Genomic DNA, 19,600 nt, shown 5'->3' with positions numbered 1-19,600 from the left:
TGAAAAAATTGATCAGATACGTTTCGGTATATTGAATTCTCACTGAAATAACCTAATGTGATTTGGTTGACAACGAGAGGTTATAATAGTTTCGATTCAATTCCATATACAATTCGAGTATTTCAGACATCTCACTTGGTAGACAGTTGAATAGAGTAGAAATTGGAAAAAAACTGTCATCAGCAGTACCTACTAGCCACTAAATCTTCATAAACAAAAATGTTGGTTCATCAAGAGATCGAAATTTAAGTTATGCATAAGCGATCTTGAATAAAGAAAGTGTGAAATTTTTAGAGAGAACTGTATCGAAAGCATATGAAAATAAACAACAAACAGCAGCGATATCGGCACCAGTGGTTCAAAATTAAATAAATAAACTCAGTTAGTATTCAAAATAATACATTTCAACTCATAATACTGAAAAACAAGGAACCAAAGATAGAACTCACTCACTATCGAAACGAGATAGCTGTTGCGATATATCAAAATCTATAATTGAAAAACAAAACTGTATAAAATTTTGTCAGTATTTTCTCTGAGCGTGCTAAGTAAAGGTATTTTCCACTAAATCTTTCAGACGAAACAGTCAAATTCCATGAGATGGGTCTTTCCTCTGATTGAACTATCGTATACTAGTTGTAGGAAACTAACGGCCGTTTTCGATAAAACTATTTATCCATCGTTTCACTTACTGACGATTAGTAACCATTGGTAACCATTCTAAAAAATATCTACAGATAGATCATAGAAACGAAATCAGATGTAGTGTCTATCTTCAGTAGCTGAAACAATGGATATAGGTACGTTTATTGAAAACGGCCGTTAGTATATCGAGCACAAATAAAAAGCACACTTCATATTTCAAAAACTTATGGCTTTGAAAAAATCAGAACGAATTTTGGATGTGGACAAATCATGAATATCCACAAAGAAATCTTTTCAATCTTGAATCTTCATAAAAACGCACTTTCGAGTTTTTACATACAGTGTTTTTCATATCCGGTACATTCATACATACGACACGAAAACTGTGAAAATAAATCAGCAGAAATATGCTTATCTCATACCGAAAATATTCCTACTAATTCAGAACTGAATTTAAACTCAGAAATCATTTATCTAGCAGCTTTTTCCATTTACACTCCAGAATAGTTGTATTATGCAAACTTTATAGGTATTTTAAGTAGATAATTTTTTCATAAAATGATCAGCACCGGCTTTCGAAAAAATATCAGTTGAATATTTCAGGTCGAGTAGTTTTCACAAAATTAATTATTTTGGATAACAAAGTAGAAAAAGTTCAAAAATTCGATTCTATATTCCAGTAACCATAGATTTTTATACTGAAGTACTAGAGGATTCTTTCTGGTCCATTTTTATAATAATTTATAATTTATAAGATCGCGATCCTGACCAGATGGATAACGAACTCAACTAGACACGTGAATATTCAATTCGAACTGGAAACGAAGCTGTAAAATCTACCTCATAATTGTCGGAATAGCAATCTCTCTGGCAACGCTGTGAGGGAATTAAACGCCATTTACATGAGTCCGTAATGTTATCTTTTTGTACAAAAAGCGTATATTTGACGCCACAATGTTATGAACTTATACTGAAGCCATAACATACGCCAGATGTTGAAAATTCGTATATTCATTTTTCATCGTACGCTATTCTTCGTAGACAGGGAGTATAATTGGTCGTTTTGGTTGAATATACACGAATCAAAACCGACATAGGTCGTCTCTTTCTAGGTGACGCCATAATGGTTGGTCTATGGTCTGAAGCCATAATGTTCGGAGATGTAAATATATATATATATATATATATATATATATATATATATATATATATATATCGATTTTGTATTATTGAGTATTGAGAGCGGTCTACACCGTTCTAGTGGTCAGTCAAAAAGAGAAAATGAATATCTTACGTCAGAAATCACTAATTTATATGGGGTTTTCATTAAAATTCAATTCAATCTGTAGGACATCTCGGAAAGTCAGAAATTTCATTATTTGTCGAACGGAAAAAATTTTTTTTTTCATTGAAGAACAAATATTCATTCATGTTATTAACTTTCCGAGATGAAATTATCCCTTCTATGAATTTCCACATGAATAAATTTCCGGAAAAGTCCAGCCATTGGCTACAATTCGTATCCTGGTGAAATTGAAAAAACACGTTCGTTAAGTGTTGCAATCTTTTCGACCAACTTGGAAACTATTGTAATATTCGTAACTTCTACTTATCGTACAAGTGTCCTGGCAACACCCCACATTCTGGTAGTCTTCCCCCCCCCTTATACGGATGGCGAGAAAGTCCCCTGGTATAAACTACTCTTAAACTCAACGCCCAAACTCAACTCAAAAGTAAACTTTAAAATCTAGTGATATTTTCAGGGTATTTGAAGCTGAACACTATTTTTTTTTAAACATACTTCAAGTTTTCAATTCGAAAAAATTTGCTCAATCAACCCATAATTGTAATTGCATTATATTTATGTTTGAAATTTGGAAGAAAACCAAGTCGTTTTTGACCTTTATGTTCAATAATATTAATTGCAATCAACATTCTCTTCCTTTATGTGCTCTTTTTTGATAATAATAAGAACGATATCGTAATACCTCAAATATATTAATAAAGAGTTGACTCTTGTTCCTTGAAAAATGAAACGATGTTTGGCAGTTGATAAAATTCTGAGATTTCGTAAGGAGTTGTCTTAGATTTATGTTTGTTTGGCATCACTTTTCGAGAGTTTTTTGGCTTCTCTGCCGTTTACTACTCTTTGGTGCGAATTAGGTCAAATGGTCCCATGACCTTTCATGAAAATTTCAGAAACCAAATTTGATCTTCAAGTGAAAAGAAAAGTACTCACTTTATCGGAGTCTGTAGTGTTGCCGGATCCGAAGGACGTCAAAGAATTCCTGTCCAAATTCTCTACGCTTTCGTCCAACGAGATGCATTCCTCCAAATCTCTGGAAAGTATAATTCCGATGAAAAATAACAATCGAGATGGAAGATAATGCCTCTACATACCTGCTAGACCTCTGACTATGAGGTTTCAACTTAGCAGGGCTCTTCGGTAACGACAGAGGTAGAGCCCCACTGAAATATGTTTCTTGTATAACCTCCCTGAGTTTTTTAACCCATAGTTGTTTAGTCTCCAGAGAAGATGCCCGCAAAACAATTCTGTAATCGGAAATAGGAGCTCTACCAGTCCAGACGGCAAACTTGCATTCATCTCCCTCCATGTGCTCTGTGACCCCAAGCTCTGAAGTCTAAAAAAAAGAGAAACCAAAACTTATTTCCTAAATATACAGGGATTGGAGGACATATTAGTCAGCAACGCCTTCTGTACGATAGAAGAGTTCTTTTCTTTTTGAAAAACATGATTTCGTGTCTTCTTTTTGCGTCAACATTTTGACACTGTATGTGTACTTGCTTATTTATTTATTTATTATGCATTTTGATATTTCGTTTGTAAAGGATTTTATCTGTACAAGCTTAGTTCGTTTATGTATTATTCATTTTTGTGTTTTATCTCTACAAGACATATACAGGGTGTATTTGAAGGTGAGGCTTTTTTTCAACAGAAAGTAGAGCTGGTCAAAATAAAGCTTTTCACCAAAAATCACCTATACAAAACTTTCAAAGTTGAAGAAAAAAATTTAAAGTGATCAATGAAATAGATCCTAATACGACCCTAGACCGTTTGTTAGCTGAATTATCGCAAAGCAGTGGGAAAAATTTACCTTCTGATTCGACCATGTGGTTTCGTTTAGGATATTGGCTCGTTCGATATTTACGTGGTAATAAAAATGGAAACTTAGGATACCAACTGACAGAAGATACATAGGACACAAGTGTCAAAAATAGAATAATACTTCAAAATCTCACCAAAAAAATTCGTTGTTTCTGAAACTTAGGGTGTTCACTCCAAATCTCTGGAACAAAATCCTCCCAGATTGAATTTCAATGAATAAAATTCGTCTAAATTATTCACGAATTTTTCACAATGGGCATCACAACTCTTGTACGAACATTCCAACTATCGTCGTAAAAATGGGATGAAATAGGGAAACATCATATCACTTTTTCAACATAACCAACATAAGCATTTTTGAGGAACTGCCTCTTTTTTCTACATTTTTTTTTCACGCTAAATTGCACGATACAACAATCATGATTTTCCCAAAAGTAACCAGATTCATCTAATCCGATGAATTTGGTACTGAATCATTCATTGTCTAGCCATATGTTTATGTTTTGTTTAGTTTTTAGTTTTTGCGATGCTGGAGTCACCTTCCACAGTCCCATACTAAAAATTCAAATTTTGTCGAAATTCTAGGGGTTGTATCTCAGCCATTTTGGATATTTTATATAGACAATTTTTGGTTTAACGATTTATTTTGACGAGTTCTACCTTCTGTCAAAAAAACCTCACCTTTGAAAACACCCTGTAGAATTATGTAATATTAATGCTTCTTTAATGTATACTAACTGACAAAGAAACTGCAACACTCACAAGGAGCTGTTTAAATTTAATTTTTTTTTTTGTAAAACATAGATAGTATAGCGAGGAGTAAATGTTTAAAATTTGGAAGAAAAATCGTGAGGGACTTTTAAAATAAACATTTTGTTACTTGAATATTTTAGTCGTTTTTGCAAATTTTTTAAATTTTACAACAAACCAGCTCTTTGAGGAGATTCAATGTCGATATTTAGTTGTTGTTAAAATGCCTAGAGCACGTGTACGCGGAATTTATCTCCAGCTAAGTGAATTTGAAAGAGGTCGAATTATTGGTTTACGGGAGGCGGGGTTGTCATTTCGAGAAATCGCTAACAGTACGAACGGAAATCCAACTACTGTTATGAGATGTTGTCAAGCGTGGCTTGATAATGCCCAAAATCGAAGAAGTGTAGGCACCGGACGTCGAAGGGACACAACTGAAATTCAAGATAGGCGTCTAAGACTTATGGCCATTAGAGACAACTCGATCTTTGGATTCTTTGGCTGATGAGTGGTTAGGGGAACAAGGCCATCCTGTAACTGTCCGAACGGTTTACCGCCGTATAAGGTCTTTTGGACTGCAGCATTATCGACCCCATCTTGTGTTACCTCTCACGGTTGAGCATCGACGGTCTCTATTACAGGTGGTGCAGAGAACGACCATAATGGAATGTGGAATGGCATCAGGTCGTTTTTTCTGATGAATCTCGATTCTCCTTGGGTGCACATGATGGCCGAAGAAGGGTAAGACGACGTCGAGGAGAAAGACGTGAACCTCATTTTGATGTTGAGCGTCATGTACACCGGACAGTAGGTATTATGTTATGGGGTGCTATTTCACACGGAAGTAGGTCACTTTTAGTCTTTATTTCAGGTAACATGACAGCGCTGGGTTAACTTCAAGAAATAGTGGAGCCATATGTTCTCCCTTACCTTAACCGGCTTGAGAATCCAATATTTCAGCAAGATAATGCTCGACCTCATGTTGCCAGCGTTAGTTTAAACTTTTTTGAAGCGACCCATGTGAATCTTTTGCCATAGCCGCCCAGATCCTCCTCTTTCGCCCATAGAGCATGTTTGGGACATCATGGGTAGAAGGCTTGGAAATTTACCCCAGCCCCCAAGGACTTTTGACATGAAGTACAGGTAGCTTGGGATAGTATCCCTCAAGAAAAAGTAGACCATCTTCTTGCATCAGTGCTGAGACGTGTTGGGGAGTGTATAGATAACCGCGGTGGATAAACACATTATTAACAAATTCATTAAAAAAAATTTTAATCATTTACTGATTGCTTTAACAACTATCTATGTTTTACCAAAAAAAATTTAAAATTTAAACAGCTCCTTCTGTGTGTTGTAGTTTTTTTGTCAGTTAGTATATTTCACCCTCAATCATGTTTGTTAAGCTTCAACTCACTATGCGCCACTATACAATCTAAAATTTACTCACCATCAATTTGTTCTTGTATATATATTTAACTTTTCCAGCCGAATCCTTCACCTCCTTGGTGAAGAGTAAATATAATTCGAAAAGGAATATATGCCGTTCTCTGCCCTTCCTGATTATTTGCTTCGGATCCCATACACTGAAAGCGTCCTGTAACACTACTTCACCCAACTTATCCGACGAAACATCACAGCCTTCAAGAAGCGATAAATGCATGGCATCATTGGCCTTCTTTGGTACATTGAGCATAACCTCCAAGCCATCCTATAAACGAAAGTTGTTAATGCTTGAGTGATCTGTATCATTTTCAAAAAATGATCCTTTACCTTTATTTCACCCTGACCCTCCTGACAACACGACTGCAAGTCTTTAAGTAAGAGCTGATACTTGGTGATCCTCTGTACAGGTTTTATAAGATAGGCGGATAATGGATGTTCAACCTTGTGCTTCTTCTGGAGCTCCTCGAAGAACGGCCCGCCGTGCTGCACGCAGAAACTATTCGACTCGGGTTTGTTCCTGCAATAATGCACATAGATGTCGAATTTCTGAGCCCACGTGACGAAACAATGGCCTACGTCCTCGGGCATAGTTTCGTATTTTTCCAGTTCTCTCAGGAATATGTTATTGTGGAAATTGTAGATTTCCTCGATGTTACCGAAGATGAGGCTCTCTTTGCCGACGAGGATAGGTGGAATGTTCGCATTTGGAGATTTCAACTCGCTGAGGAAACAACGAATGCACAGCTCCAAATCCTTCACGTAGCTCCGTTCGGTTTGAAGAAGTTCGGCCATTATGAACCTGCAAGGATGATACACAAGTGAATTGAATGAAATGCTGATTGCACATAAACGAGGATGTATTGATATCTAGTTAGCCTAGACCAGTTCCATGCATAAAAAAATATTGCGTTACCATTGTATAAAGACCAAGTGGTCTTTATACAATAGCGTTACCATAGCAACGAACAATAACTAATTAGAAGTGTCAGTGTGAAGTTTGAGGTCAAAAAAGTAAACCAGAGTTACGCAATAAATTAAAAGAAAGAAGATGTCCACCGAAATTGTGAAAATCGAAAAATTTTAGTATCGAGCCATCATCAAGAACCTGTATTTAAAAGGGTTAAGAGGTAAGCAGATTTACGAAGATATGCTTAATATCCTTGGTGATCGATGTCCTTCGTATGCGACCGTGAAAAATTAGACTGCAAGCTTCAAGAGAGATAAATTTTTCATTGAAGATGATGACCGATCGGGAACGCCAGTTTCTGTGTCAGTCTCCGAAAATATCGATGCAGTTCATGACATGATTTTATCAGACCGTCGACTTTGGCTAAGACGGATATCTGAAGCACTGAATATTTCATACGAATGCGTTCATCATATAGTTCACGTCAATTTGGACATGAGAAAAATCGCTGCAAAATGGATCCTCAAATGTTTGAATGTTGACCAAAGGCGTGCAAGTGTAAAAGCATCGCGTTCGATCTGTGCTCGATTTGAAAACGATGTAGAGTTCTTGAACCGAATTGTTACTATCGATGGGACTTGGGTAAATTTCTACGATCCAGAAACAAAGCAAGAATCGATGGAATGGTGACACTCTGGTTCTCCAAGACCTAAGAAGTTTCGTGTCCAAAATTCTGCTGCAAAAGTTCTTGCTTCAGTTTTTTTCAGATTTAAAAACCAAGGAAATCTATTGACTAATAGGAAGAAGGTCAAAACTATCATTGGAAAATAAAATTCTTTTGAACAAAACTATTATAATTCCAATTTGGGCGTATGGACTTGAAATTTGGGGATGCACAAGCAAGTCAAATATAGCCATCATTCAAAGATGCCAGTCCAAGATATTGCGAATGATAGCCAATGCACCATGGTATGTCACCAACCAAACACTCCATGATGATCTGAAAATACCCTTTGTCCAGGATGTCATAAAAACAAGAAGTAGAAACCACCACTCTAGATTGGAAGTACACACAAATATCCTTCTACAACCCTTAATACGAGACAACGAAGTGAGAAGACTGCAAAGGAAATGGCCAACTGACCTAATGGAATATTAAGAGATTCTACCAATGGGGAGAAACTCTTCATGTTATGTTTTCTATGTCATGTAGTATTGTTAAGAAATTAGCTCATAGAATTTGTATTCTGATTGCTGATCAATAAATGCTTGAAAAAAAAGTTTTTTGGGATTGCCATGGAGTAATCATGATTGATTTTTTGGATAAGGGTAGAACAATAACCGGAGATTACTATTCGACATAACTGACCACTATACGGGAAAAAATAAAAGAGAAAAGACGCGGAAAGCTATACAAAAGTGTTTTGTTTTTGCAGGACAACGCCCTGCACACAAATCTCATGTTGCCATGCAAAAAAATTCGTGATTTAGGGTTTGAATTACTAGAGCACCCCCCTTATTCACCAGATTTGGCTCCATCCGACTATCATATCTTTCCCCAACAGAAAAAAAGTTTAAAAGGTCGTAAATTTTTTTCCAACGAGGAGGTAATAAAAGCTGTGGAGGTCTGGTTTGCAGAGCAAGAAGAAACGTTTTTTTTAAAGGTCTAGAGACGTTGCAGGTTCGCTGTAATAAATGTATCGAATTAAGAGGAGAATTAGTTGAGTAATACAATATTTCGACATTGAAATTTTGCTCGGTTCTATAGTAAGCTGAGAATTTGTCAATATATCCTCGTAAACGTTCCATACTCACTCTTTCCTCCTAGCAGATCTTCTCTTTTCTTCGTTCAATTCTTTCAGTTCCTTCGCGGCAACCTCCTTGACTTTCGACTCCAAACTAGGGTCCGAATTTCTATCTGAAGATTCTTTTTTCTCAGTCTCACTCTCTCCTCCCTGTATACCCAATGTATCCTCGAGCAGTTGGCGATACTGTTCCATTCGGGAACTGAAGTCCTTATATCTATTATCCACCGCGGCCACCCATTGTTTGATGGAACTCGCGTGCGCGTGTCCCTTCTCGACTAAACTGTCCGCCAACTGAATCAGCAATTTCACCCTTTCTTTGGTCTCTTTCGCGGTACTCTTGAACTCGTTGTGTTCCCTGAGTAAACTCTCCGTTTCCTCCACGTTGTTTCCGAGATTTATGGTATGCGTAGTCAGATAGCACTCGCCGGTGTCGTGGATCCATTCGATGGCTTGTTTGGCCGATCTTTCGAAAAGGACAAACTGCTGACACTGGTCTAAACGTTTCTTCCTCTGGGTCCAATGCTCCAGTACTTTATTCTCCTGACTCAGCAGCTTTTCCAGGATGCCTGAGAAGAATATTTTATCAAATATCATCCACCAATTGCGATTGCTTAACAAGATAGAAGATAGAAGAAGACAGGGATTAGGAATGGATGAGATTTGGTCGTTAAAGATAGTTTAATTCTCATGACAATGTTCCATCTGACAATTTTGTTAGATTATAATTTACGTGGAGTTGACTGAAAATGTTAAAAAGTGGGCCAGCCACGTGTGGATGAAAAGAAAGAAAAACTGACAAAAAGTAAGTAAGGGAGTTGTGCATTTGGTCGTCTATGAGAGTTTTCAGGCAATATTAGTTTTATAGGAAATTCCATTGGTAGAACTGTTTTGTACTGAGTGCATAATTAGAACTCACTACAGTTATCACATTTAAGATCTAAATTTAGTTTTGCCAAAATTGGAAATTGCTATTAGTGATAGATGAACCAACAGGACAAAATAACTGATATATTGAAGTATGTGAATGTGAAAATTATTATCTGGTGGGCTACGAAGTATTTTAATGTTTGAAATCTGTTGTAGAAAAAAAATGTATGAACAGCAAATCAATAGAAGAGATAAACGATCTATATGATTAAGATTTGATGAAACGACAGAATAGCAGAGTTATTTACTTTACCAATTATGTAGCGGGTGAAGAACATATTACAAAAGAAAAATGTTGATGATTTCTAATAATTATAACTTAATTGTTGTCTCACGATTCCGGATCTGATATCAAACAGAGGAAGTATCTGACTAATGAATAATTGGGTAAATTGCGGTTATCTAATTCTACTTGCATATTCGTTCAATAAGTTATCAATACAATTTCTTGATAATGAGCACTAAGATCGGTGGTTGGTATGACAACTGAAAATTTGCTTTCGGCTATCTGTATCATCACAATAAATATGGACCGCTGTGTTGGCCACGCGTCACGCAAATATAATACAGATAACTCTAGCTGTATGGATGTCTAACAGGTGAAACTCTTTATCCATATCTCAATCATCCCTTTTCGTGTACGTTGACAAACATATAGTAAAGGTGAGCATACAAATGTGTTATACTCAATTTGGGTTATCACAGCATATGCAAGTTTAAACTGAATAATTATGAGTTTCATTCATGTTTTTTTCAAATTCACCGCGGAAACTATTCAAAATCATTCTTCAAATATGAGGTTTTAAAATTTAAATTGCTTCGTTTCTTGTTTACGATTCGGCATCAGCGCCTACTAGAAAATAAAAAGAACAATGGCTTGTATATAAAATAACAGCTGTTGATTTACAGCCATCATAAGGCAAGTACTCACTGGCGAGCCCCAACAGCAACCGGCCATAAAAATCCCATAAAATTTTACGACCTTCCTCGTTCGTCGCAGATTTAATAGACAGACATCTTTGTTTATCTCATCAAGATAGTGTATTTGTTGTCCTTTATTATCAAGGCATATTTCAGTCGATGTTGCCAACTTGTGCAATAGAAACGAAACGCTTTAAATTTTAAATACCCATTTTTATTTTTCATTCTTAAGTACTTGAAATAATTTTTTTTTGGAAAACGGTTGAAATGGTTATTTCAAAATCTGACGTTTCAAAGATATTTCGTAAAAATACATCATTTTCGTCAGGAGTATTCCCTATTACTACTCAAAAATTGAAGCACAAATATATTTCAAAGTCAATAAACAATTATCCATTAAGCTGCATAAGCACTAGGACAAGACCTACAACAACCTAGCCTATTATCTTTAAGGTAAATCGGAAACTATAACCTTGATGTACGCCTAACGTTAATTTTTTTTTCCTACATAAGAAGCATTATGCATCTGAATGGTACCTATTACTTGAAGATATCTTGACACTTAATTTGCTCTTGTTTATTTGATTGTAGGGTAGTTCTCAAGGTTACACTTTTCTGAACATATTTTTCTTGTTATATTATATTTTTCGGAGCTTCTTTCGAAAATAAGTAATATGTTCGGAAAAATACAGCTCCACCCTTGAAAACTACCCTTAGTGAATCTGGAGAATCAAACAACCATAAGCAATTAACTTGTCCTAATATCCTCATATAATACCCAACATTGAATGCATTATAGTACCCCATCCTGAAGTTATGCATTGGCTATATTAGCTTTGTTTTCAGTAATTGCTCTATTTATTTTAATGCATTTTATTGACGTTTCAATTCGACAGTTTTGACCTGGTCCCATGCAGCATTTTTAATTTCATCAATTTTCTTTATTATTCGATTTCAGCAATTTTAATTCATTTTTGTATTTCTTTTTTCAATTTAGAATTTTTTTTTCAACATTTCGTAGCTTGGTTCATTTTCTATTTTAAATAGAGTTTATTTTTTTAATTGACGTTTTAGTTCAACAGTCTTGACTTGGTCCCATACAGCTTTGAATACTGAATTTTTAGTTTCACCAATTTTCTCTATTATTCTATTTCAGCAATTTTAATTCTTTTTTGTATTTCTTTTTTCAATTCAGAATATTTTTCTTGAAACATTTCGTTGCTTGGGTCATTTTTTATGTTCAAATAGATATATTTGTTAACTTTATCAAATAACCTGTAATCCATAATTTTCGTTTAACAGCTTCCTTTTTTATTGTTTTCTTATATGTGTTTTTTTCAATATAATTTGTATGATCTGAATAAATGAATTAGTCATTAAATTTGTCACATTTCCTTCATAAATATCACCCCAATTTTCCCGAGATAACTCTTCAATTTTTTATAGTTAATGAAGCTTTTTATTTTTGGATTATTTCTGCCTTTAGATGTGTTCACTGAAATGTCAACAGATATACAGGGTGTCCCACTAGTTCCGAAGCGGATGTAACTGTAGCGGTCAAAATTTGGCAAAATTTTTTGATGCAAACTTGAATTACTCCAAGAATAGCACAACCTAAATATATCGGGTGTTGTTTTTGTTTTATCGTTTTGTTCGTGCAATGAATTGTTTTTATGTGGAAATAATTATAGTATTGTCAGTCCAGCCGAATCCAAACATTTGGAGAAGATATCAGATTCGAAATAAGATTTTTCCTACCTTTGACTCTAGTCTCATGATTTCCAGTGGTGTTGGGATAGTTGTAGAATTGCAAACTTCTGGTGGTATATTTCAAGAAGGTTTCTCCAGTCCTCCTTGCCAATGTACACGCCTTCAAAAAAGCCTCCTTCTGTTCTTGGTGTTTATTGATCAACTGCGATATAGATGCGGCCTTATCGGAGCTCTGTCCAGTTGCGCACCAGTCCTCGTCCCTTCTGTATTCCCTCTCCAAACTATCAAGCACCGAACAGACCTGCTCTGCAGTCTTATAGAAGTTAAGACTAGCAGTCACCAACTTGTGTCTTTCCTCCGCACAGCTAACCAGTTGCTGCCAACGTTTAGTCACCTCTTCCGATATTTCCCTGATACTTTGTGGATCATAATGATTGGCGTTGATGAGAGCGTCGGCTCTGTATTTGACTTGAACAGCAGAGGTGTGTGTCTTCTCGATGGCAACTTGAAACTGTTCGTGTTCTTTTTTCAGTAGTTCCGCGTCAGACAGGCTATTTGGTATGGTGAAGCTGGCCAGCAACATGCTCTCCCCATTTCTGATCCAGCTGATCACTTGGTTGGCATCATTCTGGAATTGGCCCAATTGGATGCACTGTTCCAATTTCACCCTCTTCATCTCGGCCATCTCCTCCAGATCCATCTCGCGGTCGTGAAGAAATTCGAGGAGAACTTGAACGCGCGTTTGTGCGTTGTATTGAGCGTCGGCCATCACGCAAAGACCGGAGTTTTCGAAGACTTGTATGAGGTCTTGACCCTGTTGTAGTACTTGGTACACCGTGTTCTGCATCTGGCTGACGCTCTCGTTGTGAAGTCGAAGGAACTGTTCTGCTTTCGAGATGTCCCTCGTTAGCTCGCTATGCTGGAGTTCTTCAGACCACATTTCCAGCTGGGAGGACACCTGAAAGATTTTTGTCATTTTTACTGAGATGTTTTCATAAATATGTATAGCTTCAACCCTTTTGGAAACAAAACTTTTTCACGTTTTATTCTTCAATTTCAAACTATGATTGTAGTCAACAACACGGCTGGTGGTCAGATGTCACCTGTCATTTTTTAATTTGGTTTTGATCACGAAAATAAATCGTTATCCAAAGCTTGAATGGATTTCGAAAAGAGCTCCAGTTAACACTAGGAAATATTCTAGAATCAACGAAGTTTTGTAGAACAGGGGGATAATGTACTCACTTCGAGGGCATCTCTCTCGAAAAGTCTTAATCTTAAACAGAGGTCCAGTCTGAGCTTTCTTGCTGCCCATAATTCTTCCAGATCACTTCTCTGCTTTGTTAGTCTGTCGAGTGCTGCTTCTACAGCGGAAACTGAACCAGTTGAATCCATATCACTAATCGATCTGAAAAAAAAAATCATATTTCAGATCGAAGAAAGCACTCTCTTCATGTCCAAACTATTTGAGATCATTTCGGTAAAATGACAGCGCTGTGGTTTTTAGTATAAATAGAAACCAGCAAGCAAAAACACTCTTGCACATTCGTTGAAAATCTAGATGACTATCAGAAAACCATGAACATGAAATTCTAGTGGGAAGGGTAACTAGCACAAGAAACGAGATGAAATATATATACTCCATTCACTTTTCTAAAAGCACTCGGTTGGTCATGGAAATTTGACACATTCCACACTATATAGTACGAAAATTTGTGGTTATAACGGTTGTCAAAACATTTTTGGGATTTGAATCAGCGCTGTATTGTCGGTTCTACGTAAAGTGCTTTCACAAAAGTGAATGGAGTATAACTTGAAAAAGACTTTTCAATGTATACTATCACCGGATTGCCATTTGTGCATTGGGTATTTATATGCGAATCCGATAAATAAAAGTGAAATGCGCAACTCATGCCTGTGTATCTATTCACGATAAACGAACCCTAATCCTCCGTATACAGGAAAAGAACAAAAGCAGTGATTGTAAACATCCATTAGTAGATTAAAAGAAGATAAGGGGCCTGTTCCGATATTGCTGAACAGTACTGTCAGTATTTCAGAAACGATGCCTATTGGCCCAGTCGTTCGAGTTCTATTGTTATTCGATTGCGGGCCAGTACTAACAGCAATATCGGAACAGGCCCACTGATTTCCCTACACCGAGTTTGATCTAACGAACAATACTGGAATGGTCTTTGAATACAACTAGGGTCGTGGGATGCTGTGGAAAAAGTTGTGTGCGATGGGGAGCATGCAAGCACAGAAATTCCTCCAAAGTGAGTAATGGAATAAAAAGCGATCAGACAGACGTTGCGATGTTATAATTCCAGACGGAAAAATCCGAAATGGCAACCGAGGTTTCCTAGAAAGAATAGCAGGTAGGTATTCCCAAGACGATGGGCAAATATATGTTTATTCCGTTCCTCCTCTTTCGGATCGTTCAGATGAACCGGTTCCTTCTTTTGTGACTCATCGATACGCTAAACAATAGTGCAAAAATAATTCAGACGCGGCGTGATGTCTCCAGAGACGGTTGATGCACGAAATACGATGTTTATTGTGAGCGCGCAAGAACCTGAAAGTTACGTAAATGAAAAACTGATTACCATAGGTATTCATTTGATTGTGGGTACTACGAATATCAGGACTCCCAGTAGGAATATGGTCGTGCGAGATCCATCACTCCTCGACTGAAAACAGTCAAACTACCTGGATAGGTAGAGAATCCAGAGACAAGATTTCTCTATGGGAGAATCCTTATTAAATATCAATACCATCCAGCATTCACAGATCATTTGAAATCCCAAACCGAGATGATCTAACCATAGTCTTCTGAATCTGTTAATCTTTAAGGATTATCTCATCTTTATTGAATAGAGGTCGTTGGCTTGGATGTAAGCCTTAGCTCAGCCTTACAGAACTACGGCAAATTTTTTGCTCTGCTACCTTGATTACCTACTTATTTAACATTAAGAAGACAGTCAATGATATTGATCTCCGGAGGACATCCTTAGGACACTGGATATTACCTTGTGAGGATCTAGAACTGGCTTCCCAATGCATCGTTCGTAATCCAGACAGTTCTGGACACTTGAATACTATGATGTTTCTTGTTCCGATGCACATAGCCTGATGTCTCATCTGCTGACTTCCCCATATCCAATCAGCAGTCCTTTCTTCTTCTACGTGCGGTGCCCCAACGGGCTGAGCTGAGGCTTCTAGTGATCCATTGTTCGTCCCCTTGTAGTTGGAGAAACTCAAACCCTGAGACACGCTGACAAAAATGCCACAAGTCGGTAGGGAGGAGTTCCTCTCGCCATAGGAATCGTGGGTTTTGTGTTTCCTAGGTGTGTCATCCTTGATTCTTCAAGGTTGCTGCAGATGAACAGAATATGTTCAACAGTTTCATCAGTGCTCCTGCACCAGCGGCACAGAGAACAGCCGGTCGGTCCCATTCTATTTGAGTGTTTGTTAAACAAGTGGCCAGTCATTGTTCCAGTCACCAGACTCAGCTGCTTGCTGCCAGAGTTCTTTGACCGCAGGCATGCATAGAGGACGGTCTCTCAATGAGGAGCCTCGACTGCCTGAGACCACTTCCCGAGCTTCATTCAGAGGAAAATTTCCTGTCTAGCCATCTAGTGAAGAAGTTCTTGACAAATGTACGACAGATGGCAGCGGCGGCCAGCAGTCCCACTATTACCCGAGGTTCATATCGTGATAGCTTCAGGAGCTTTCTGCAATGGGTCAGTGGAAGCACCACGAATTTTTGGATTGTTCAGGAGTGTTCCTCCATTAAACAGTCTACCTAGTCCTAGTGTCCTAGACCTACACTACAAGACTGTTCATGTATTGTGTCAATTGCCGTCTAAAGAATGTCTTAATGACAAACTCAATTGACTGTTTCATAAACGGCACCAAAAAAGCATGAACTCGTTCAATAACCATCATTTAGCTTTGAATTCGATAACTCTAACGAATGGATAAACAGTCGTTATTTGAGTTCCTGAGGTCACTTTCAATGTCTTGATAACTGTCAATCAAATAACTGATGGAATTCTAGAGCCTCAGAAAATGAAATTACCAGTCATTAAGTTTATCGAATAGATTGATTTCTGATAAATGGAGCTCAGAAACGGGTCATGAATTGAGCAGGTAAATCTATGAAATAAAGCTTCAGACTCAAGAAAATATTCAAACCACTATCACTATCAGATGAACATCTGTTGAAATTTTTCGAACCAGTGAAAGAGCTTTATATATTAAGTGACATATTCCTTTAAACTTTGAAGGAATACTTTGTGAACGATATCTATTGATGACATCGATAATTGTCCATTCTCGCAACCATTATTGACACAAACATCTCCACTTACAGTGCAATTAATAAATACAAACTCGTGTTTATTTATTATTATGTGAATTTCATTTTGGTTCCGGAACGATGCTCCCATATGAATACTCCTTTATCGTTCAACTCATTCTACAATCTTTATGAAGTATTGTGTTCAGCGCCTTATAATTATTTAATTCTTCAAAAATAATTAACCAGTAACCACCTATCAAAGTATAATTTTCCGCTACAAATTAGATTTTCCTTTTCCTACATCATACAATGACTCAGTTCATCCGGTTCTACACCTCCAGAAAAATCTAGGCTATACGACTTCCTTTACCCCAATTAGTGGATAGCTGATAATGAACGGATCGATGTCTACTTTCAAAATTTATGCTCTCTACTCTTGGAATGAAGAAACGTCAATTTGCACGAAACCGATGGGAGTTACTTGAACATACGAAATGTATACGCTTCATTGGTTTCAACGGTGATATCATTGAAAACGCAGTGGACAGTTCTATAATTGTTTGATTGTTCAAAAATTCTTCAGAAACATTCGTCGTCAAGTGAACTATGTTATTACAAAAGTTTCTAAACACAAAACGTCAAGTGCCAATGACAAAATTCGAATTTTTTTGAACGCTTGTTATAATTGTAGTATCTATAATATTTGAACATAATGGTAAAGAAAAACAGTGTTTCTTTCGACCTCAAGAATCTACTGTTAAAATATTCGTACGAGTCAAAGACTCACCCTGTATAATTACTTTTGAATCACCCTGTGTGAGAAATATTATCGTATCAAGAAGAATTTCGAGATGTTCATTTTTATATTTAAATTTTCTGAAATGATTCGGACAACTGAAAGGCTAGTTTTCAGATACACTGCGCAAAAAAATTAACGCACATTATGGAAATCTCAAATTTATTCTAGAACTGAAGGTGTTCTCAATGATAATTATTTTTATCAGGATAATGCATGCATATGTTATTCACTTCCAAAGGTTTTCTTCAATACAGATGTTTTTTCCCAGCAGGAATAAAATAAGATGATATTATCAGATTTTGAATGTATTGGCTCCATTCTAAAATCAGTTTTTCTCGATCAATTCTAGTGATCAATAGTTTTTCTTTCGTTTGAATTTCTACACTCGATCGCTATGCAACGCGAAACACGCAATTTGACCCAAGAGAAATGTGCCCAAGCGGTAGTTTTGCGAGAAGAAGGGTGGACATACACAAGAATTGCAGAAAGGTTTGGAGTTTCCCATACAAGTGTGTCCAGAATGTTGCAGCGATTCAGGGAGACAGGCATGAATGTCCGAAGACCATGACAGGGTAGACCACGGGTTACAACTGCCATTCAAGAACATTACTTGAGAGTTTCTTCGTTGAGATAATGGTTTGCAACCGCTCGCCTCCTTCAAATTCAGCTTGAGCAAACTCATGAGGTGCAAATTAGCACTCAGACAATAAGAAATCGCCTCAGAGAATATGATTTAAGGCCTCGTGTCGCGGCAAGAGGCCCAGCTCTTACCCCAGCCCATCGAAGGGCGCGTTTGGATTTTGCGAGAGAGCATATCCATTGGGAAGAGGCCGATTGGGAAAGAGTTCTCTTCACAGATGAGTCTAGATTCTGCCTCTATCATTGTGATCGACGTTTCCTTGTATACAGACGTCCACATGAAAGATATGCTCAGTGCAATTTCCTGAATACTACTGGTTTTGGGGGAGGATCGATTATGGTATGGGGTGGAATATCTTTGACTGCTCACACAGACCTAGTGGTCGTTGATAATGGAGCTATGAATGCTGATAAGCATATAAGAAACATTCTTGAAGAGCATGTAGTGCCATTTGCCCCATACATTGGTGAAAATTTCATTTTTATGGACGATAATGCCAGACCCCATCGTGCGCGCATCGTTCAGGAGTTCCTTGAAGAGGTTGAAGTCTCTCGAATGGAATGGCCAGCAAGAAGTCCAGATCTCAATCCGATTGAGCAGGTTTGAAACAACCTCAATAGAAGGCTGAGAAGTTCAGAAAATCATCCAGCTACTCTTAATGACTTAGGAATCCAACTCGGAGAAATCTGGGAAGGATTAGATCAGAACATTTTAAGATCACTCATTTTGAGTATGAACCGTCGTTGCCGAGCTGTAATTAACGCAAGGGGTGGAAATACCAAGTATTAAATCACTATCAGCATTTCAGTATTTTGAAAATTGTTCATTTCTCTTCATTCACGTAAGATTCGGTGAAATCCTGAATTTTTCTTTCGTTTAATGTGTCTTGTTTCGTTTAAAACCTTTCTGAGAGAACATAAAAAATAAGTGATAAAGTCAATGTAAAATTTCAGAAACTTATTTTATCATTAGTTTTGGTTTCTGTTTTCTAGGTATGTATTTCTCAGAATATACTATGAAATGTTAGGTTATAATTTTGTGCTAATGCGGTATGGTTGGTGCAAAACAAATCCTCACTTTTTGTTGCTATTTGCGAGGCAATAAGACTGAAAAACATCGGATTATGTTTAAATAACTAATATAGACAAACAGCTCACCTCAATTCCTGGAGTAAAGCCTCGCCTTGTGCTATTGTTGAGGTGCAGGCGTCCAAGCTCTGATCCCTGTGCTGCGAAGTCTGCTCCAGAAGACGCTCGACCGCTTCGAGACCCTCGGCAGGACTTTCGTCGCCTTGGAGCTCTTGCCTGAGTTCGTCCACCCAGTTACTCAACTCCTTCTCGTGCGTGTAGAAGAGCACAGCGAGATCGAGCCGACGTCGTCTCTGTTCGACGCGAGCGGCGAACGAGGTGACATGTGCCTCCAATTCGTGCGCCACTGAGTATATCTCGTCAGGGTCGCACTCGCCCGTATGGGCGAGCTCCTCAGCCGCGGCCAATAGCTTGTCCGCGTTGGTATAGGTGTTCTGCAAGATAAAAATGGATGATTAAAGGATGACAACTCTCTTTGGAGCCCTCCCAGATGACGTAGTTCGTTAGAAGTTTCAGACTAGAAGGCGAAATA

General features: G+C 37.5%; 1 protein-coding gene across 1 annotated transcript in view; it reads right to left on the bottom strand.

The window, feature by feature from the left end:
• LOC123322580 (kalirin) overlaps positions 1 to 19,600 on the bottom strand; it is a 247,743-nt gene that overhangs the window by 108,324 nt on the left and 119,819 nt on the right. The window contains exons 12-19 of the mRNA XM_044910525.1: positions 19,138 to 19,502; positions 13,484 to 13,646; positions 12,287 to 13,196; positions 8,688 to 9,246; positions 6,293 to 6,764; positions 5,970 to 6,230; positions 3,046 to 3,287; positions 2,885 to 2,984 (exon numbers count right to left, since the gene is read on the bottom strand). Coding sequence (XP_044766460.1) covers positions 2,885 to 2,984; positions 3,046 to 3,287; positions 5,970 to 6,230; positions 6,293 to 6,764; positions 8,688 to 9,246; positions 12,287 to 13,196; positions 13,484 to 13,646; positions 19,138 to 19,502 — 3,072 coding nt within the window. The remainder of the gene's footprint in view (positions 1 to 2,884; positions 2,985 to 3,045; positions 3,288 to 5,969; positions 6,231 to 6,292; positions 6,765 to 8,687; positions 9,247 to 12,286; positions 13,197 to 13,483; positions 13,647 to 19,137; positions 19,503 to 19,600) is intronic.

The sequence above is a fragment of the Coccinella septempunctata genome, chromosome 1 (assembly GCF_907165205.1).
Source record: "Coccinella septempunctata chromosome 1, icCocSept1.1, whole genome shotgun sequence".
Lineage (NCBI taxonomy): Eukaryota > Metazoa > Arthropoda > Insecta > Coleoptera > Coccinellidae > Coccinella > Coccinella septempunctata.
Note: the sequence above shows the minus strand (reverse complement) of the source record. Positions and strands in the feature narration are given on the sequence as shown.